Here is a 23,094-nt window from a genome sequence, read left to right as displayed (position 1 = left end):
TTTTTGAGTCTTATGGTTAGAAAGATGAGTTGGTGGGGTAGGGGGAGACCAAAATAAGTTGTTTTCTTATGTTGAGATAGCTGAATGCTAGTTTGAAAACATGTTGCAAGAAGCCAGAATCTAAGGTGCATGAGATATAACCATGCTAGTATGGTTTGTGCTCGAACGGAAACTACCAGAGAATTCCCTGTATGCCATTTCCAATTTGGTCAAGGAAAATTGGGGAATAAATTCTCTTTTGGGAGAATATAGCATAAGAGTTACCCCATAAAAAGATGTGGTGACGGGCTAGTGAAGTATAGTTCCTATGTAGTCCTACTGGCAGGAGCAGGGATTGACTAAGGGCAGTATGCCCTGGCTTTCATCCATGGGTAACTTCTGTTAAGTATGGTCCCATTTTCCACCACAAAATCAAGAATCTTTAGCATCAAAGAGGTAGCTGACTTAAGATAGCAGGAGAACAAAGATTCTGTGTTCACTGTTTGACAGGAAATCTGAAGACGAATCCTGGGTCAGCAATGGCACTTACTTAGAACTTAGAAAAAATCCTGGTTTTTCCAAGCTGGATAATCCTGTCCTGTGGTGAAAAAGGACAAGAGAAGAGGACATTTTCTCTAATTATAATTTATAAGGAAAGAAATGCTGCATATCACTTCGATATTCTAAACTCCTGCTCAGTTTAGATTTTTGACATGCACAGTTACTTTGTTCCGAGTCTCTTGCTATTTTGATAGTAGCCATGATTTGTTTGAATGTACAAAAACTCTTTCTTTACATATGCTATTTAATAAAAATTGATGAATGTTATTTCTGAGGGGAGGGAAAAGAGACAGATGCTTTAAACACTATTTTTTTTCCAAAGGATAATGTATGTTCAGATTAAATGCCTTATCAAGTTGTGTGACAGACAGTATAGCAGCTCTCACTTGTGCTACTGAAACTGGCTGCCACTGATTCTCCATTATGTCAGGAAACTACCAAAGCTGAAGGAAGTTTATTTATTATGTCTTTTGCCTAAGATTCCAGCTTATGGCTGAAGTCTTTTTGGAGGTGTTTTTTTTAAAAAATAAAATAAAATAAAATATTTAAAGCACAATTTTATGCATGTTTAGACAGAAAAATGTCTACAACTCATTTGATTAGGGCATGCTGGGAGCTGTAGGCTTTTTTCCTATTTAAACACATAGGATTCTGCCATTAGTAACATAGTATTTTTACACAATTGGATAACCTATTCTAAGAAATAGCATTAAGTGGTAGCAGTAATGAAGGTCTACTGCCTTACAGAAAAGGGCACTCTCACTTGGGAATTCCTCTGAATCCTTGTTGAGATGAATGGCACTTGAACCATAGTAGATTCCAGCAAGGCTTGCATGCGAATGTCCAAGTAGATTGTGTTCCAAGTTTGTACCATATAATATATACAAATGCTGTGTAGACTAAATTTTTAGGGCACAATCCAACAAAAATTTAGTTGTGGGTAAAATCTCATAGAACCAAATAGATGGGAGTTGGTTGCCAGCAACTATATTTTGCTGGATTGTACTATTAACACAGTACTTCTAAGCCAGAAATGTTGGTAAAAATGATTAAATTGAAGAAGTACAGTTCTGACTTTAATTAGAGCAAATCCTTATAGAATATGAGCTTTTCTTTATTTTATTCTCCTGGCTTGTTTCTAAAACAAAAAAAAATCTGCTGGACAATAGAAAAGCTCTTCTTTTTAACTCTTTGCAAAGTAGCTAATTGTGTTAAGAGATAGATGTTTTCTGAAATAAGATTTTGGTATTTTCTACCTCTTCTGAGCAGCATATTTAATACCTTGTATTTTTAAAAAGCTGACCATCTGCCTTAGATAAATGTATGGAATATATTATCTTCCTTTAACTGTTTTGTGTTCAGGTAAATATTTGTCTTGCACTAAAACGGTTATATGTTTTCCCCAGTCCTTTGTACGTATTCTAATCTCTTCATGAGCATACGTCACATGCTGAAACAATAATTCAAAACAGACAAAACTGCATTCTGTAATGGAAGTGGAAGGCATTTGGTTTGTTTCTTTGTTCAGTCACAGTTTTACTATAGTATATAATACCTTGCTTAATAGAAAACAGTGCTCAAAAATAACATTCGGTACACAACCTTGTTTCAGATCTATTGCCTTCAAATCAAGGAGGGAAAGTCACTGGGTTGCAGAATCGAATGCTTTCTTCTGTAGATTTCATCTGCTTCTTGGTACACAGCACATGACTTGCTTCCTAGTGCTATATCAGGATGTAAAATCCATTAATTTCAATACCCTGTTGGAGCTCCTGCATGGGAAGGCTGCTCCAAATCACTTTTATGCCACCATGCAAGTATATCTGACACATGCTCAGAGGGCTGTTCTTTCAAATAAGTGAATTGGAGAGCTTGTGCAGGCCAGATTGGTGTGTCTGCTAGTGCAGCAAGAGACATTGAGAACATAGCTAGTGTGCTTAGATTCAAGGTGTCTGAGATACAATTATCACATTATTGATAACGTACGTATACCATAGTACAAAGTTCACCAGTCAGCTGTATCTAAAGATACTTGATTTATTTACAGGTGCACATCAACGTAGTGGTGAAATATGAAAAGCATATAAAAACTTTGCATAATCTCCAGTTTAAATCTTCCTTTGCAGTTTCAGTGCTCCCACCTCCTTTCCAGTATTGGACTAAACACTGACATTCTAGTAAAACATTCAGCAAAACCTGTCCTCAGTTACAAATGTTTCAGTTTATTTTTTAGAAGATCCTACATGAGCATAATTCCATTCCTGTCTTTCAGCATAACAAGTTATGTGCTGCCTCATTAGAGTATTTGGAGAATACAACTGCATCATTTCTTTTTTATTAAGTGATACAGCAAGTCTAAGTGGGCAGCAAAAGAGCAAACATGTACCAGCCTAGGTGAATAATAGAAGGTAGGATTGCCACTTGGCCCTGTCAGCCCACCTCAGCATCTTTTTAAAATGTCCTTCCTGTGCCTGGGTGTAGGCAAAAGTTCTCATACCAGGATAGCCCCACTTAAGAACAGTTCCAGGGCCCTGTCCCATTCCCCATATCTACCACTGGGAATCTAACATTATCTATTGCTAATGAGAACACTACTAATGATGGAGTTATGCCCACTGACATTTCCATGAGTATAACTGGGGCCTTCAGGGTATGAATGTACAGAATTTATTAAAGTTTTTCTGTGTTTTGCAGATTTTCAAGTTCTTTTGTCCCATCATCTACTCCCTGATGGAAATGATTTTTGTACAAATGAGTTCATATGCATTTATGGAAACATGCACTTCGAAAAATGCACAGGTCTTCCCAAAATGTGCATGTTCATACTTTAGTCTATGAAGTGAAATGCACATGTTCAGGGCTTAAATGTTTTTTGCATAGGTTGCACTACTAAATTTGTGCAACATTACAAAAAGCAGGGGCATAAGTGCATGGAATCTGTGTGACTTGGGAAAAGCCAGTCCACTGAGGAACCCACAGGTCAAATTCGGAGACAACCAAACTAATGTGGCAGATTTCTCTGACGTGCCTATTCCATGCTATATACCTCCCCTTCCACTAGGGCAGTGGTGTCACTATTGCAAGGTAACTTCAGTGGATGGTTGATCGATTATATTACGATTGTTCTGCTTGGCACATAATTATTGTAATTTTCTTTTTGACCCTACCTTCTTGTATTCACAAGACAAGTTGCTGCCAATATCTCAACAAAATCCTAAGTTTATTTGACCATTCTCTATATAGCAATATGGCACACGTCACAGTATTATTATTTTCCTGATAAAGAGTTCCTAAACCTTTTGTAGTTTCCTTTATAATTACTCCTCCTGAATGATTTTATATCATTCACATTGTTTTTCTTTTTGGATTTATTTATATTTAATTTGACTCCACATAAAATTATTTCCTAAATCCTTCAATATTTGGACAACTGTGTCATACCATACAATTAATATGCTTATATGTCCTTTCTTGCCTAAAACCATTTTAATGCCCAGCTAAGAATGATTGTTTAATTTTGCCTTGTCCTTCAGAAGCTCCCCTGAATTGGATGCTTGGTGGTGGTTATCTGTGAAAATGCTACTTTCTTTTGTTTTTTGCTGCTTCATACAGTGTGCAACCCAAATGCAGTTTTTAATATTTAATGCAGCTTTAAAAAAGGGTACATTGCTTGTTCATGAGCCAGGGCTTACCATAATACATGCATTAATCATTTGGATGCTCCAGAAGAAATCAGTTTCCAGGATTCAAAAAGGGAAAACTGGTCTATTTGTTGCTTCAGGTTTTGTTTGCTAGAATTTGTCTATTGTATTTTAAGACCCCATAGAGTCAGAATGGCAGTCTCCTACCATGTCAGTCAATTACACTGCACAAGCCTAAGTGACTTCTTGCATAGTGCCAATTGGCACAGCAGGATATGGCCCTGCATGTGTCTCCATGTTAATTTCATTGTTTACTTGGCTTTTCATATACAGAACAGGAGCTGAGTGATGAACAATTATATACCAGTTGACCAAATACACTGCATCACAGGCTGAATAACCTGTTATCGCATGTAACTTAGTCCTTTTTACCCTTAAGGGGTGATAATATGAAATGAACGGTTTGTTGCCTATTTTGTTATCTTCTTGAATATCTCTAGCCTGATCTATTCTCCAAATAGCAAGAGAAATATTGGCATACAGAGCCAGAGCAAGCAGAAACCAGCATGGTAACTCTGAACATTAGGCAGATTAACCTTCCAGTATTTGCAGTTAGGAACTGTTTTTTCACACTGTAGGGAAGATTCGTGCTCATCCGCATCAATGCTGGTACAAGTCAGTGCAAGTAGAAGAAATTCAGGTAACAAACTCTGATCCTGCCAATGTTCAGATGACAGAATGAAAGTTACCTGACAACCCTCAAACCATACATAAAACAGATTTAACAATCAGTCATTCTTAGCACCAAGTTCTCACTTGCAGTATGTTGGACACTGTTTTAGGGCATTTACAAGTCTGACTCATAATTTGACAACACAATTCCACACTGGAAGGATTTTTAGTTTCCTTGCTGATTAGAACTATTCCACAGAGAATCACAGCATTGGTACAAGAGGAACAACAATTCATGTACTAGGTCTGTGTCAGATCCTGCATGAAATGGGCCAAATGGAGTAAAGAAAAGCAAATCAGTAATATTTATTAAGACTAGAGGGACAGCAAGGTAATCAACAAATCATTACACATGTAAGGCAGAACACCTTGGAACTGCACAATACTTAATTAGAACAATGCTTTTATAGTTTACCTCATCCTCTGACAACTTTCTCATAGGAATTTTCCTCCCACCTTTCATATCTTATATAAGGATAACGCTTTCAAGAAGTGGCTCAAAACACCTATCCTTGGTCTGATTCCTTCTTGTTCTCTCTTATCTAGGAGCAGTTCTTCTACAGCTACATGCACATTAAGTTTTCTTTTTAACCTTGTATTTGTACACTATCTTCTCCAATACCTGTGATGAAAGTACCATGCTCTGTTCTTTTCCAGAGTTCAGAAGGTCTTTGATCTTGAAAGCAGAAACCTTATGACAAAGTATGCATTTCAGTTCATTTAAAATTAAAGAAACTGGACTTTTTGTTCCAACACTTTTACTGTGACAAAAATGCTTTAGTGTACAGATTCTAAGCATCAAGTCAGCATCACATTAACAATGCACTAATGTACACAAAGACCCTAATCTGAAAATATAATGATTGTGGAAACTGTTCTGGTAGGGGAGAAGGTGCATGCTGGAGTTAATATGCGCACACATGTGCACGCAAGAGCAAGCAAGAGAGACTGACTCTTCCCTGCAATAGACCACTGGACTGAGGCATCTAACTGCATTTCATTTAAAAGTTTGAATATATAATCTGTAAAGATATTCCAGCTCTCTGAATCTGAAAGAAATTAACAAGTTAGTATAGTACTATGGATAGCATTTGTGGGATGGCTTAAATGGATTAAAACAAAAAAGTTTCTCTCAACATTGTTTACAACAAATTGCAAATGCAGTCAAAAGCCCAACAAACAGGCAGGATTCATGCAGAAATCTGCAAAGGTTCAAGTGAGTTTGGATTTCTGTGACTCCAACCTGCAGATTCTTTAACCGAGATTTTCCAAGTCATGCAGATTCCGTGGATTTATGGACTGATTCTTCTCTTTGGGAGTAGGGGAGTTATACTAATTCACAGTATTTAATGGGCATTAGCACAAGTGTGCACTTCTTAAAATGTGCTGGTGTGAATTAGTTATTTCAAAAACAAAATTCTAGTGTGGGCATCCAGTTTTGTCAATGAGTGGCCAATGGGCCAAAAGATGTCTGACAATCAACAAAACACAGAACAGATTTAATCATATTTGTATATCCCTACAACCAAAGCATTTCAGTTCAAATTTCAAACTGCATAAAAGCAACAGTAAAAAACTTCCTAGTAAGTACTAAAAGACAGCAGAAAGAAGATAGCAGGGACGAAGATGGTCTTCTGGGATGGCAGCATTCCACATTTGCGGAATGTGGATGCTAGCTTAATCTTCCTTAAGGAAGAACTTGGCACCGAGCTTCACCAGTAGATCATAAGCCCCTCAGTGAAGTTCATATGGGACAAAGAATTATTTTGAGATACAGGGGATACCAAATGTTTAACTATGTGTAGCTTTAACCAATTGAAAGCTGGACACAGCTCAGGGTTCTAACATTCCCTCAGCTTCAGCACTGTAGTCAGTATGATACTTAACTAGTTTCATGTCATCTGCTCTGACGATTAGAGCTCATGTTCTTGCCCTCTGGCTGTTCATGAGCAAATATCTTTTCTGACTACTTAAGCCATCCCCTTGACAGAGCAAGCAAGCGAGCTTGCTCCTCTGAAATTAGTATTCTCAATTATTGCTGTGCTATGCATCTGGAATGAAGCACAAGAAATCCTCAGCTAAATTTTCTTGTATTAAAATACTCGTAAATGTCCTCATGGATGTGCTGAAACGTTGAGTGGGGAGTATCTCCTGAGAGTTTAGGCTCCATGGGGCCTGAGGTGGGTTAGAAGAAGCCCTACAATGCCCTTTCCTATCCCAATTCTGCACTGTCTTTCCTTTTTTGCCACCTTTTGGATCATTCAAATGTGCCCATTTTGCACGTTTTCTGATAATTTTCCTTGACACAGAATGTTTCCTTTTCAAACACTTCTGAATGCTTGGGGATATGGGGCTTGTTTGGCACTACTTCAATTAACTTTGTTGTGTCTGTACTCAAAGCAAGCTGTTTTTGCTGGTGAAATGACCTAAAATCATCACCCTGTCTAGAAATTGCTTTCTGCTGTTTGATAATCTAATATTTTGTCTCTCTGTCCTATTATTTCTGGAATGAATAATTCAGGTACTACTGTCTGTACAACACTGACAGAGCATTAGCATAAATACTGGTGTAAAAGAATTGTCGAGCAGGACAACTTGGAATACGTTTCCAATACTAAAACTGCTGTTAAATTGCTTCAAGACATGGAAAATTGCTAAATTTGTCTGGATGTACTTATCAACCATGCTATGATGGGTGACACACAATCATGTCTCCATCTATGATATGCACATACTGCCTGTGCATATCATATCCCCATCATAATTATGACCTATTTATATATTCAGATTATAAATCATACAAGAGGTTACAGAACCTATCCAGTTTGGGGCTGGTACAGCCTTAATATATTGGCTGAGTAACTCCCCTGCTTTTTCTATGTCCAGTACTCTTTTCTGTAGTTCACTGTTAGCCTGTGTTACACAGAAAAAACACTGAACAAAGAAAGTTGCTTCCATCTGGATAACATTTTTTGGAGTTATTGTACTTGTATTTTCTGTAAGAGTGCAAAAACAAAACATCTTAGAAGGTGATGGAATGAAGCATGTCCCTGCTTTTGTAAGACTTTCTTAAGATCATGAAAGCTAAATGTACACTAGCTTTCAGGCTGTCAATGATCACCTTCTTCACTATCGTATTAAGTTTTTTGCTCAGATTTTTCAGTATCTTTCACCTCCTAATTCCAAGAGCAATAAATCTAGTTTTCCCTTTCTCTATGTAATTGCTATATCTTTAGCAAAGTATTAAATTTTCTTTTGAGAGATTTTAGTCTTTACACACACACACCCCCCTTGCTATTGATGTGAAGAAGCATCCCTGCCCTGGTGCCCTCCAGCTGTGCGAGATGGCAGCTCTGATTGTCCCTATTCAGCATGATCATTAGTCTCACTAGCTGTGAATGATGGCGCTAGTAGTCCAGCACATCTGAAAAGCACTTGGTTGGGAAAGCTGTTCTCATGTACTTTTGAGAAGCCCTAACCTCCCAGTGATTCAGCAGGCATTACCTCTAGTTGTTACCCTTTCAGAATCAGGCTGATCCTCTCACATTTTAGTCTTTCAAGTTGTATTTCAGAAGAGACTATTACATATCTGCTACAAATATTTGTTCAAATAAAAACGTCATGGCACACAATGTTTTTTTTTATTTTTAACTGAGAAGATATTGACTTGAACTTGCTAATGGACTGTCTCTTACCATTATGGTTAGCCTCACATGACTGTCACGTTATATGACTGTTTTCCTAGTTGCAATATTATTGTCTTCCAGTTTTCTTTGTTTTGTTCTTTGTTTTTATATGAAGTAATAACTGTAACCATTCTGGCTCATCTTACTGTGTGAAATACAATGTGTGTTATCCCTGTAACTGATTCAGTTAGATGTTAATAAATATTACATCTTAAATACGCTGCAGGCTTTTGTTTTTTAAAATTCCATTCTTGGAAGGATGCCTTGCAAGTGAACAGGACAGCTGGAAGCCTGATGCATCATATTTTCATTTGCCTGAGGATATTATCTTTTTACATGTTGCCAATGGAAAATGCTCAACTGTTTCCCATAACATCTGCCTACTCTCTGGACTAATGAAGCAGAGAGACCAGGCTGTAAAAATTCCAACCTATAACAGATAATAACATTCTACAGATTTTGTGTGGTGTAAGATTGGACTCAGCTTTGTAGGATTGCAGACAGGCTTAATTAAGCTGGAAAGTAGCCCTGCCAATGAACCAAACTAAAGAGATAAGCAAGTCCTTCAAATAAGACACTCTGACTGGTTTTATTCTTAAATTATCTAAAGGTTAAGTTATTCCAGGGTAATATACTGATGGCTAGAAGTGGAATTTCTAAGTGGCTCAAAATATGCTCCCATCCCCATAGTCCAGAATGATACGGTATTTTATGATTTTACTTCCATTCTGTGACATGCCAAGAGAGCTGTGTTTATTGTATGATACAGAAATATTTATTTCATAAAAGCTTTCTATACCACTTTATGGCCTTTACAAGGACCTCCAATACCATTCATAATAAACAAACTGATGGAATGGCCTAACCTGACACCTACCAGGCTGTAGACTGCCAGGTACCAGCATGAATTGCATGGTCTACATATCCAGCTTGTAACAATGAGTGCAAAGATGCATCCCTGGCTCACTCCCAGGCTATTTTCCGTGCTTCCCATTACTTTGGTAGCCTAGAACAGTCTTTTCCTAATCCAACCCTAACCTTATGCCTTGTCTGTGTTGCCTTTACGAAATTTTTATTGCATTTCTTCACTTCCCATTAGCCAAAGCTCTATGGTTTACAAGACAAAGGTTAAAAATATAAAACAGTAATGTAGTAAAACATATTATAAAACCATAAAACATTGAAGAATTACTTCTTTAATGTCTGCATGTAGCCACTAGATGTCACCTGTAGAGTGTTGCAAGAGTAGAGCAAAAAGCAAATCGTACATGGAGCTAAATTTGAGTCATGCCTACAGCAAAAATTTATATTGTGCCCAATCGTCTATGCACTGTAGAGGAGGTACTGAGATGCCAGGCATCAGTGGTCCTCACTCTGCTCAAACGATATATGGAAGAGCATCAGGCCAAGAATGGGAGATTTCCTGCTACAGTGTGCAGGGAATTCAACCTTGCTACCCAACTAGAATAGGTGAATCTCAGAAACCTCACCATTTCCCAGACAGCACTGAGCTCCAGCTGCAAGGAGTAGGATGCATAATTAACAACAATAAGAGCAGGGGTGCAGGACCTCATGCCTGCATCTCAGTATGGCCTGCCTGGGGTCCCATTCTAGACTTCCAGAGTTCCTCTGGCTCTTCCCTCTTACCCTGCAACACTGATCATTTAGGGGCTTCTCAGATTTCACACATTTCCTCCAGCCCATCTAAAAAGTTGAAATTAAAAAGTTGAAATTCTAAGACTTAGTTACTGGCTAGTTAAGCTTAAAGTATGCTGGCAGTTATGCACTTCTGGCACACTCCTTTAGCCTTCCACCCCACCTGAGTGCTTTGCCTTGGGATGAAAGAGGATGAACACCTCTGGTTTAGCGGGCACCATGAGGGATCCTATGTTGTTAGGAATAATGCTGGATTGCTTTTGCTTTTCAAGAAACTTGGAAAAGGAAAAAAGCACTGGTGTGTTTGACATCTGCTGTAATCCAAACCAAATATTTAAACTGAAAGTAACATGGCATGACACCTATGAGCATGTGACCTTTCATTTGATGCTTTTAAAATCTGATGACTAAACCCTCAGGGCTGAAGTGCTTGAACAATACAAAAGCCAGGTGGTTCCTAATAAAACATGAATAAAGCCAGATGTCCCTTAACAAAATACTGCTGAAACAAATTTTTAAGGCACATCAGAAACAAAACACACATCTTACTCTAAATTCATATAATAAAAGTGAATTCTCAAGAAAGAAGATACCTATTTATGCCTAATTCATATGCAGTTGAGAAACTTTGATTATAAAGATGCAATTTGATTTCTATTTCTGAATATGGCTTCTATTGTTCACAGGCAAATTTTATTTATTTGTTAGATTTATATCTTGCTTTTCTTCTTATACAAACTCAAAGCAGCTTGTGTCATTTCCTTCCTGCTGCTCTCAATCTTATCCACACAACAACAACCCAATGTGGTAGGTTAGGCTGAGAGTCTGTAACTGGCCCAAAGTCATCCAATTGGCTCCATGGCCAAGCAGGGATTAGAACCCAGATCACCTGAGTTCAAGTTCTGTGTTCTTAACCACTATACCTTACTTGTTCTCTGACAACAATGTCATGCTCTTCCAGAGGTTTCTGTAAGATTACTGGGCAATTTGCTCATGGACAAAAATAAGGGTAAGTATCATACCCCCAAAACAGTCAAAACTACATAATGCAAAACGAACACTATGTGTTCTTATCTTACATTCTATCATTTGTCATTTTTTGTGAAGAGCTCAGAAAATCACCACCACCACCTCCACCTGATTCATTTGGGACACAATTCTAAGACTTCTAGAGAGAAACTAGATAGCCATAGGAAAATTTGGAGTTCCAGCTCCAATCTTAGAAACATGTTCTGAGCTTGGAGCTGGGATTCTGACACTGGAGCAGCTTCCTGTGCCCTTCTTTCCAGCTGTAGACTGGAAGAATGACCTAGGACCCCAGCATAGGGTGGAGGAGGGGGAGTGTTCGAGGAGGTGGAGAGCAATGAGGCTCCGTTGGATTATGATGTATCTTAACGTTGTCTGCCCTCCTTGATCTCCTCCTCACAAGCCATGGTGATCTTTGCCTCTAAACACCTCCCATCCTCAATAGGATGCCCATAATCCTCTGACTTCCCAGGAAGATTACCACAATGGATGGTGGTAACAGATCATAACAGAGCAACCACAATGGATCATGCGGTTGGTGGTATTTTATCATCATCACACTGTGTACAACAAATGAGAAGTGATGCTCTGACACATGGAAGTAACATTTCCAATTTTAAAACTGGAAAATTACTCTCAGGTTTGTATTCCCTTAACTGTTAATTTGAATTCCCTTGATTTTAAAATGACCAGAAGTAGTTGAGCAATCGATCAATTCATCCTGAACGGATTAAGATCACTTCACTGCAGGGCCTGTACCAGGTTGTTGCAACCTCAAAGGGGCCTTCAAATTGCATAGCTCTTAGCAAGATGAACTTTTACCCATTTGCACAAACTATGCCTATGCTGGTGCCAGCTGGAATCATATCAGTTGCTGATACCAACAGGACAGCGAGTTTCCTGTCATTCATTGATCATGCACTCCAGTTACCACAGAGTTTCACTGATTTATGCAGTTAGTGAACTGCTTCCTAATTTTTCATTTTGGCAAACCCACCACTTGGACCCATGAAACCAATGCAGTGGGGTTGGAGTCAGACTGTACATAGTTACCAAGGTGGATAAAAATCAATGTTTTGTTTTAAGTAAAAAATCAGATTTTTAAAAATTTAATTCAGTTTTTTAAATTTAAATTGGGTATTTAATTAGATGCTTTTCAAGGAAAAATCTCTCTAAAGCTAGTTTTCTATTTACGATACATCATATTTCAAAGGTAATTCATCATGAAATAATGTTTAATTATGTAGCTTAAGGCTGTATATTGATCAATTTTTTGTAAATGGATTCCATTAATCCATTCACAATGTCATGCTCTTCCAAAGGTTTCTGTAAGATTTTGGGGCAATTTTTCTGTCTAGATAATATTATCAAAGATACTGGGTGTACAATTCTCAAAATTGGTTTTACAATTCTCAAATCTCTGAATTTGTGCCTGCAAAAATCACATGCCTCTTCTTCAAAGCAAAAATGTTATAAAATAAACATATAGAGTTGAGAAAAAGACCTTAATCCCATTGTTCGTTTGGAAATATGTGCACTCAGAATCAACCACTTACTTCTTAAGTGCTAAGGTTTGAACAGAAGAAGATTGTTGGGAGTAGAATAGCGGTGCACAAGAAGCTACATGTGAAGAGGGAAGGACAAGCAGTAAAAATGAAAGTTAAATCTTTTGAGCAGAATGCTCCACAAGTCTTTGGATCTTTTGTTTACAGCCAGAAGTTTATCATATTATTATTTCCTGGAGGAGAAAACCTATAATGGCAACAGACCGTAAAAGCGACACAATTTGGAAATAGTTTAAGTTCCTATACCTACAGATAAGGCAGGCATGTGTGCAAATGATGTATAAAACTACAATTTAAATCTAGTCTTGCTGATAGGGATTTAAATCAAATCCAGCCTGATACTTACTGGACAAATCCAAGCACTCTTGGATGAAACTGATTATCTGGACCCATTTCAGTCCGGCTTCAGACCCGGGTACAGTACTGAATCTGCCTTGGTCGCCCTGTATGATGACCTGTGCAGGGAGAGAGACGGGGGAGTGCATTCCTGTTGGTTCTCCTGGACCTCTCAGCTGCTTTTGATACCATCGACCATGATATCCTTCTGGATAGGCTTGCGGGATTGGGAGTTGGAGGCACTGCTTTGCAGTGGTTCCGCTCCTATCTCAATGGCCATTTCCAGAAGGTGGTGCTGGGGGACTATGGCTCTGCGCCATGGCAGCTATGCCATGGAGTACTGCAGGGATCCATTTTGTCCCCTTTGCTGTTTAACGTCTACATGAAACCGCTCGGAGAGGTCATCAGGAGGTGTGGGCTGCGGAATCATCAGTACGCTGATGATACCCAGCTCTACCTCTCATTCTCAACTAATCCAGGTGAGGTAGTGGCTGTACTGAACTGGTGCCTGGCCGAGGTAATGGGCTGGATGAGGGCCAATAAACTGAAGCTCAATCCAGACAAGACGGAGCTCCTGTTGGTAGGTGGGTCGGGCTTCGAGTCTGGGGACCTGGGCCTTGTCCTGAATGGGGTTGCACTCCCTCTTAGGGACAGGGTTCTCAGCTTGGGAGTGCTCCTCGACCCAGAGCTGACATTAGAAGCTCAGGTAACAGCAGTGGCGAGGAACACCTTCCTTCAGCTTTGGCTGATCCATCAGCTGCATCCCTACCTGGAGAACGACTGTCTGGCGACTGTGACACATGCACTGGTAACTTCCTGATTAGATTTCTGTAATGCGCTCTACGTGGGGCTGCCCTTGAAGACGGTCCAGATACTTCAATTGGTGCAAAACAGAGCTGCCAGGTTGCTGACGGGGACTGGGCATTGTTCTCATACAACCCCAGTTCTCCGTCAGCTTCACTGGCTCCCCATTGAAGTCCGGGCCCAATTCAAGGTGTTGGTTATCACCTATAAAGCCCTCAACGGCTTGGGACCTGGTTATCTAAAGGAGCGCTTGTGTCCATATATGCCCTCCCGCCCCGAGATTGGCAGGGGAGGCTCTTCTCTGGGAGCCCTCTGTGAGGGATATTAGGAGGGTGAGTACCCAGAGGAGGGCCTTCACTGCGGTGGTGCCCCATCTATGCAATGCGCTCCCCAGAGAGGTCCACCAGGCGCCGTTGTTGTTTGTTTTTTGGCACCAGGCCAAGACCTTTTTATTTAAACGAGATTTTAATTGTTAATCGGTGATTTATTTAATCGTTTTATATTATCACCGAGAAACTCCAAATTTTTAATATTATTCTATGCTTTGTTTTCTTTGTGAGCCGCCCTGAGGCTTCGGCGATGGGTGCGGCATAGAAATGTTATAAATAAATAAATAAGCTTAACGGACCTCAGTGGCACTTCTGTGTAGAGATATATAGGGCTATACTTCAAGTTAGTCTTGTTTTAGTGCCATTGAAATCCCTTGGACAACCACCATGGTTTCAACCACTTTCAGGTTCACTGATTTCAAAAGAACTGAAGTGTGACTTACAGTGACATCCTTCACATGTCGATTCAGAAGGAAGTCCCATTGAAGTTTACTCTTAGGAAAAAGCATATAGGATTGCAGGCTTAGTCTGGATCTGACCCAGAGAGTTTAAGCCGCCTCAGGCAGCTGATGTGAAGTGCTATGAAAGAACAGCATACTGTTAGCTGCTTCATTCATTTTTATTCTATTTTTACCATCAGGAAAGGGAAGAGGCACATGTGTGATTTTCTGCCTTGGGTGGCAAAATAACTACCTGCCCTTAATTATTACACACCTTGATTTTTCATTCCATCTCAGGCAGTAAAATGCCTTGGGTCAATCTTGGGGCAAGTCAACTGACTTTGCCTAACTACTAATTCTTTCTATTTCTACTGTTTCCCAAGTGCTTCTCAATTTATTTGCACCTTTTGTGAGTGATTCTGTAAGTGAGGAATATACATGTTTCAATCCTATCACAGTTCTAAAATTAAAACAAAAACCACTTATACAACCTTGATTAAACCTGTCAATAGCAACAGAACACCTAGAACAGTCTCTCTTTGACAGGTTGAAAAACCATGCGATACAGCCTTCAGTTTTGCTAAAGACATTAGATGTTAACTAGAAATTTCAGCTTCTGGAAGCCTTTCAGCAAGGTACGTTGTTCCAACTGAGGATAGCAAGGCATCAAAGGGGTGGAGATGTTACAAGAATTAAATATCCAACAGAATCTAGATTTATTTCCTGTTTTTCTCTCTTGTGTAGCAGTTCCACCAGTAAAATATCAATATTCAGATTCCTTTGAAAGCCTGATTCTGCAAAAAACCATATGCACTATTTCCCAGCAGATATGATTGTACAGGTGAGAACTTGAAAGCCCAGGGCATCCTCCATGAGCACTGTTTGCCTACCCCTGCTCTAGATCAGGTATATCCTAACATGATTGAGCTAACCATACATTTTGTCCTACCAGGATCATACACACCAGACCAGTGGTGGCGAACCTATGGCACGAATGCCACAGAGGGCATGCAGAGCCCTCTCTGTCGGCATGGGAGACAAGTCGCTCCAGCATCACCCCAGCAGTGGAGCATTGGATAACAGCGCACATAGGGGCCATGTGCATGCTCGGAAAGGAGTAGCAGCAGCAGGCAATGATGTCACAAGCCACGACTCATTAGCCAGGACTCGTCCAAGCTTTCGCATGGCCCATCAGTGCACTGCCAAGGATATATATATATATATATGTATGTATGTATATTTGCTTGAACTGGCTGTGAGTTGTTTTTTCTAAACAGTTTTCAGGTTTTATTACAGTGCTGGCACTGTGCAATAAATAAGTGGTTTTTGGGATGCAGATTGGGCACTCGGTCTCTAAAAGGTTCAGCATCACTGGGTTGGGGTTAGAAAAACGAAGTGTCCTGGCATGATTTTGATGGTTGGAATGTGTTTAGAATGGGCAGAAATGATGAGTTGTGCAGAAAAAGCTACTCAAGGAAGGCCTTTTCAAAATCTCCCTCTTTTCCATGGAACTTTACCCCTGTATTAGGGTTAGGGGTGTGCACCAGGGTAGGGTTAGGGTTAGAAAAACGAGGTGTCCTGGCATGATTTTGATGGTTGGAATGTGTTTAGAATGGCAGAAATGATGAGCTGTGCAGAAAAAGCCAATGGTGGCGAACCTATGGCACACATGCCACAGCAGGCAAGCAGAGCCCTCTCTCTTGGCATGAAAGTCAAGTCACCCCCACATCACTCCAGCAGCCGAGCATCGGATAACAGCGCACATATGGGCCCTGAGCATGCTCAGAAAGGAGTTGCCATGCCAGGCAATGTCACAAGCTGCGACTCAGCCGTGACTCGTCCAAACTTACACATGGCCGATCAGTGCATTGCCAGGGATATATATTTGCTTGGACTGGCTGTGAGGTGTTTCTTCTAAACTAAAACCTCAGTTTTCAGGTTTCATTGTAGTGTTGGCACTTTGTGAAAAAATAAGTGGATTTTGGGTTGCAGTTTGGGCACTCGCCGTCTAAAAGGTTCTCTGTCACTGCACTAGACCATTTCACAACAACCATGTATGCCATTGCTAGTTCATAGAAAGGAATTATACTCAAAGTGGCATTGCGACCAGCTCTTTAATTATTTCAAACATGGTCTGTTATGCACCATTTCTGTTTAGTCGCAAAGCCATACCCAACCCATCATGACCCCATGGACAACATTCCTCCAGGCTCTCCTGTCCCCCACCATCCCTGAGTCCACCCAACCCCACACCCACTGCCCAAGTGACTCCATCTAGCCACCTCATCCTCTGCCGTACCCTTCTCCTTTTGCCATTATGCACCATATTTCAGATTAATGTTACCAGTGATTTTTATTACCAAACAAGTTGTAGCAGAGTATTCCTTTACTGCTAGGATGTGGTGTGATACCATGAGATGTAAAAAAACAAAACAACAACAACAACAAAACCAAACCAAACCAACCCATTGCTGGATTAAAGGAGTATCAGGATAACCAGCCAATCTGTCTTTGCTACGTACTCTTCAGTCTTCTTGTCAGATTTCTTCCTTCTCTTTTGGGACTTAGACTGAAAGGAAGCAACTTCAGCATAATTTCCAATATTCACTGAGATTTGTTTTATTAGGCAGTTGTGAATCTTGTAAAGCAGTGGAGTGATTTGACCTAAGGAATTAGAAGCTATGATCTCCCTAAATCTGAAGTAGAAAGGTCTTCTGCTTTTAAATTAGGTCATCCAAAGATCTTATCCAATTCAAGGCCCCCGTAGTTCTTCCAAGAATGTTGTTTTTAACAGATACCTCTCAGAATCTTTCATTCATATTCATGTTCCATTTAGGAGATTCTATGACAATAAAGATGAGGGCTTGAGCCTTCAACTTACTTTTGATGCTGCCAAATTTTACTGGCAGCAGAAAGATTATGATGCAGCTACTGTTTCCTGAACTGTCCAGCAGTTTGTGCTGTCTTTGAGAGTTGATCCTGCTCTGTGCAGCTGACAGATCATCCTCATGCACAAGAAATCCCTCTTCCCATCTCAAGCCACCTGTCCAGTAACAACACTTTGGTTATTGGGAGTGATGGAACTGGAAACTTGCGCAGTTTTTGTAGAATGCTAACTTTTAAACTATATGCTTCATTATATAAACTAATTATATAGCTGGAGTTCTTGGGAGGAAGGTACTCTACAGCCTAGGTACACACAAACTGATCAACATGTACACAACTTGGTTACATGAACAAAAGCCCTTCTGTTGCATTATTTTTAACAAGTTTTAAAATTTACTTGTTTATGCTGTGTGTCCTGCTCTCTTATGTGTTTAAATTGTTTTAATTGCCATAAAACTAAACCACTAAGAGAGCTTCAGCTATTGGGCTGTATAAAAATAAAATAAAATAAATGATCAGCGTCGCTGCACTATTGTCTTTTACGGAACACCGTTTTATGCTGTAAGCCACCTTTTGGTGAGGGGCGGAGCAGGAAGGAGAAAGGCGGGGTGCAGATATTGTGGATGAAATAAAAAGTAGTAGAAAGAACTGTCTTCTTTCTCCTTTGAAACAAACAAAAAAACCCATTAAGTAAGACTAATGTACCAGATATACTTACTCGGGACAAAATCCCGCTTGTATTCAAAAGACTGCGTGAATCCCCGAGCAAAGAGGACTCGGGTGGCTCTGCGCCCGGGTCGCTCTAGCGTTCCCAAAGGGAAGGGCAGATTCCGTTGGCGGAAGCTCAGAGGCTCCTTCGGGTGGCGGGCCCGCTCTGTTGACACCCAGGGCCACAAAAGCAGCCCCAACACGCAGAGCGAGCTAAGCTGAATCCTGACACGGGGACGCCTTTAGGCAGGAGCCGGGCTGCGGAACGAAACGCACACAAGTGGAGCAGGCGCCCTGCCCCGGCCGCGCGCCAGGCGGCCGTTGGGGCCTCCGCTCGCCCCCCCCCCGCCTGAAACGGCCATTACGGGCGCGCCGCTTCCCCCCTCCCCCGGCTTGACTGAAGCAGAAGGCCGGAAGGAGCCGGAGGTGGGGCGGGGGGAGAGCGGAGCATGCTGCTCCCCCACACACGCGTCCTCCCTTCCGAGAGATGGCTCTGGGCGCACGCGCGTGTACGTATAGGAGGAATGTGTGTTGGCAGGGAAAGGCCCGGGCAGCCATGCGGAGCCATAGCTTTGTGAGGCCAATTCTCAGGGTAGTCGCTTACTCAAAAGGAGAGCCGTTGACATGAACGGGACTCCTGTTGTGACTCAAATCGCCTTCAGACCCCTGACAGCTTCAAAGGGTTGACTTTATGTAGGACTCTGCCCAAAGATGACAACACCTGTATGGTTTGGGGAATCTTCATGTGGGCTTTATAAAGGTATTCGATTCTACTAAGGGGCAGCTTTCTAGGCCTGGATCCCTGATTTTACAGGAGGCCATCTTTCCCACCAATCTGAGGTAAAGGTACAGGGATCTCTACCATCCCCTTGGATTGACTGGCCTTTTCCCCACATGTGGCTCATGTGCTGCCTCCCACCCTTGAGTCTTCTGCCTGAAGGTCTCCCCTTTCCTTGAAAAGAAATACTCTGGTTTGGCCATATATCTCCATGTACAAATAGGAATATCTTTAGGAGACATGGTCTTTTAAAACACACACACGTAAATTAGGATATGCAAATTTGTGCATTACTTGCATTACTGTACTGTAACTGAAGCTTTCTGTGTGGTTTAAAGAAGTGTTGTCCTTTACCATGATAGCCGCAGATTTTTCCAGCACCTACCCTGCTGTGTAATAGGACAGTTAGATAATTAGCAGATGTATGGCAGGTGGGAGAAACTTAGTTCTACAATTAACAACTTGCTATTGTGTGTGTGTTGTGGGGGCGGAGTGTAGCATTCCTTACAGACATCATAAAAGAGTGACATGGATGGGCTGGAAAAAGTTGTTATTCTTCCACTAAATCTCTGACACATTACTTGCTGGGGCAGTCAACCTTCTACCCCTATTAGTGATCGTAAACATAGGCATAGGGGAGGAGGCAATTATTCCAGATTAATTAGCAGAGAGTAATAGGGTGTGACAGTGTGTAATTGTATCTCTCTAGATACAGTGTCTCTAGTATCTGATCTGGGCATTGGAAATAGCTTCTTTGTTGCTGCCCACCACCAGTTGCTCAAATTAATTATAGAGGTGTCATTCCTCCCCTCCCAATTTCTAATTAATCACTTTATGATAAATTAGGTTATGGATCCTTGCCTACTTCTGCTAACATTTTTTGCAAGGTTGCATATTTGGTGAAAGAAAGAGTGGTTTTCTTTTGTGGATTGTGGCTTTTTAGGTTTGACCTAATGGGAGAAATTATTAACATAAAGGATAAGTCACTGCTAACTCCATGTTTATTCCTGACTCCAGGTTTTGCTTTAGAAATGCCATTACTTGAGAAACAGGGTAAGAAAGACTGACTTTAATATGTTTAATATTGCCTTTTATGCACAATTTCTACTGAAGTATAAGACTTGCACTAGAAATTGTGAATTTGTTAAATTGTTTGATTTTTCCATTCTAGTTCTGTCATGCTAGAATTAAGTGGGAATTACTGAAGAGCAAAATGTGACCGTATAAGAAGAGGCCTGTTGTTCCATTCAAATAGGATAGATTCCAGTGGGCACAGTATTCTGCCAATACAATATATTTATTTATAGATACAGAATTGTACTATGATGTGCATATATACATTTTACTGGTTTGTTAAAAACTGTGGCCACAATCCTAATAGTTACTTTATTCAAGGTTGGAAGGTTTGCATATGTGAATCTAGACCTCTTCTTTGGAAGCTACTTTTTAAGCTTCTTGTGTGGAAACCCTGAACCTGTTTGCCAGGCAATACGGACTTTCCTACACAAGGTGGTTAATCTGCTTTCTGCTTTGTTGTGGAATTTAGATTCAAGGACCATGTATTTCCTCTTCTGCTTTTCTACTGTACAACTTAATTGTTTTAGATGCCTCACTGCATGTGCCTTGCAATAAGGGATCATCATACATCACGTTTGCTCAGAAGGCATGCTGGCAAAGAGTGGCTAATCAGGTACATCAAGGGAGCAAGTACTATCAAACTCCTCAAGCCCCCTTTACCCGATTGCAGAAACTGCCAACCACACACTGCTCCTCAACTGATTGATGTCATAATGCATTTTTGAATGAACCCCCTATTAACAGCTCAGTGTATGTGGAAAACCAGTGTGTTACAGAGATGGTGGACTTATTGGCCAAGCAACCCCATTAGACAGACATGTCTATAACTTCCATTGTGAAGCACACAACTAACACTTCTCTCTCCCAACACTGCCATTCTTTATGACTGCTTCTATATTCATGATATACTAAAACAAAAAACCAAAGCCACTTCAAACTCTAATAAATACTCTTTTACAGTACATTTCACATTCATTTAAATGAGAGCACCACCATGACTACAGGAATAAAATAAAACTTGTTTATGATGTTAAATACATTTACTTGGCGATATGCATCATTTTGTTGTAAAAAGTACTGCATTTTTAAAATAACATTCAATGTGTGTATGTAACGATGTGTGTGTGTGCCCAGCTGCACCCTATAAGAGGGCAAGCTACAGCATGTCCATGATGATCTAGTTTCTGGCCTTTGTTTGCTGCTCCCCAAATCATCTACTGCTTTGTGGGTGGTCATTTGGGGGCCTATTAATTATGCAGCTCTGGCCTTTGGCTGCAAAAGTTCCACTCTAGCTGTACCATTTATGCATTTTAGGTAGGAAATACTCAAACATGTGATCTTCCAATTAAATTTACCATAATTCTCGGAGGCATTGCCTGAGTTTTTTTTAGCTATTGCAGCTCATAGATCTGACCTCTGTTCTCTCTATCCAGAGTCACAGTGACTTCCCTGTATTATTCCTCCCTGAGATTGTAACTCTAGAAAGGGGTGCTGTATCCATAAACTTCCATGGAAGCTCTGCTGAAGTAGTCTATATGTTTTTTGTACACATATGTGACACTGAACAGTGAAATCAGATTACAACATCATCACCAGATGATTAAGGGATTGCACCAACATTTGGTAAACTCTGACACTACACTTTGTAAAAGCCATATTTTGCTTGTTTATTTTATTTTTAATGTGCAATTCCCCTATAGTATTGCACATTAAGTTGGCCTTCGCATTGCAATTATAGGTTCTAACTTTCAACATTAATTGGTGTTAAATGGGCCTGGACATGCTGGTAGTTTCTCTTTGTTGTGATCAGCAACATTCTGCAATAGTTTATCAGCATCTAGTCTTCTTTCGGCTGCACTTTGCAACTATCTCCACAAATGGGCCTTTCCATTCTCCCAGATATCCTAAATCTTTCAGTTTGAGTTTGGGATAGATATATTTAATAAATTCAGTATAGATGCGGTGATGAACCCACCGGTGATGAAAACCTGTATCAAAAAGCAGTCAAAATACAAGAATCATTGTCCCCATTTACCTGTTTGCGGTACGTTGCTCACCATCTGTATGTATTTTACTGCAGAAAATGGTGAGCAGGTGCTGGTGAAAAATGAACCTTATCTGCAGATTTTGTAAGTATTTCTTTATCTTTACCCCTTGAATGATGATGTGACCTTTTAATTTGCATGCAATTTATTTTCAAAAGAGATATAAAATAGTATTTTTTTTAATAAAGGAAAAACAAAGATCAGCGAAAGAGGCTTGTACATGAGATCTGTACTTTTTTGGACAGTAGTCAGTCCGTAAGTAACTGATGAAACTAATCTTGCAAGTTTACTGTCCATGAAAATGTATCATGTTTCTCTTCTTTGTGTGTGTGTGCACACACACACATGGGGGGTGGGGGGAGGCAGGAGAAGGGATCTTTCAGACAACTGAAGAACAGCTGCTTAAGCCATCTTACATCTGTTTCCACAGTTTAGGTTCTGTCCTGTATTTTTATCCTCTGTCCCAGTGTGTCATTTTTTAACTGGAGGCATTCTGATTGATTATACTTATTCCATGATAAGGCAAATTCATTCTGCATTTGCTCTGATAATTATTAATGCTGCCCAGCTTCTTCATGAGCCTTTGGTAGTAGTGCCAAAATGTCTTTGAGGCTGAGAATATGGTAGATTCAGAATGATGTTGCCTACACGGTAAGGATGGTGTAGAGTTAGAATTTAAGGGAAAGTAAATAAGAGACTTTTGGAGTGCTATGGCAAATGGTAGCACTAGCCAAATTATATAGCATAACCTGATAAGTGCAAAAAGAAAAACAAAGTAGAAGATTCATCAGCCTACAACAAGACAGACAGAGAAGACCAAATGGCCTGCTTGGTCATGTGTATGT

The 23,094-nt window shown here is 40.2% G+C and overlaps 1 protein-coding gene across 8 annotated transcripts in view; it reads left to right on the top strand.

Moving 5' to 3' along the window:
- Window positions 1-8,817, top strand: part of OSBPL3 (oxysterol binding protein like 3) — a 106,428-nt gene extending 97,611 nt beyond the window's left edge. For all 8 annotated transcript variants that reach the window (XM_044450698.1, XM_044450696.1, XM_044450701.1 and 5 more), the window contains one exon: window positions 490-8,817. In XM_044450698.1, the coding sequence (XP_044306633.1) occupies window positions 490-586 (97 nt within the window). In that variant the 3' untranslated portion in view covers window positions 587-8,817. The remainder of the gene's footprint in view (window positions 1-489) is intronic.
- Window positions 8,818-23,094: the final 14,277 nt, after the last annotated feature.

Source organism: Varanus komodoensis, unplaced genomic scaffold, assembly GCF_004798865.1.
Source record: "Varanus komodoensis strain SLA01 unplaced genomic scaffold, ASM479886v1 scaffold68, whole genome shotgun sequence".
NCBI lineage: Eukaryota > Metazoa > Chordata > Lepidosauria > Squamata > Varanidae > Varanus > Varanus komodoensis.
The sequence above is the reverse complement of the archived record's forward strand: the minus strand, read 5'-3'. Positions and strand labels throughout refer to the sequence as shown.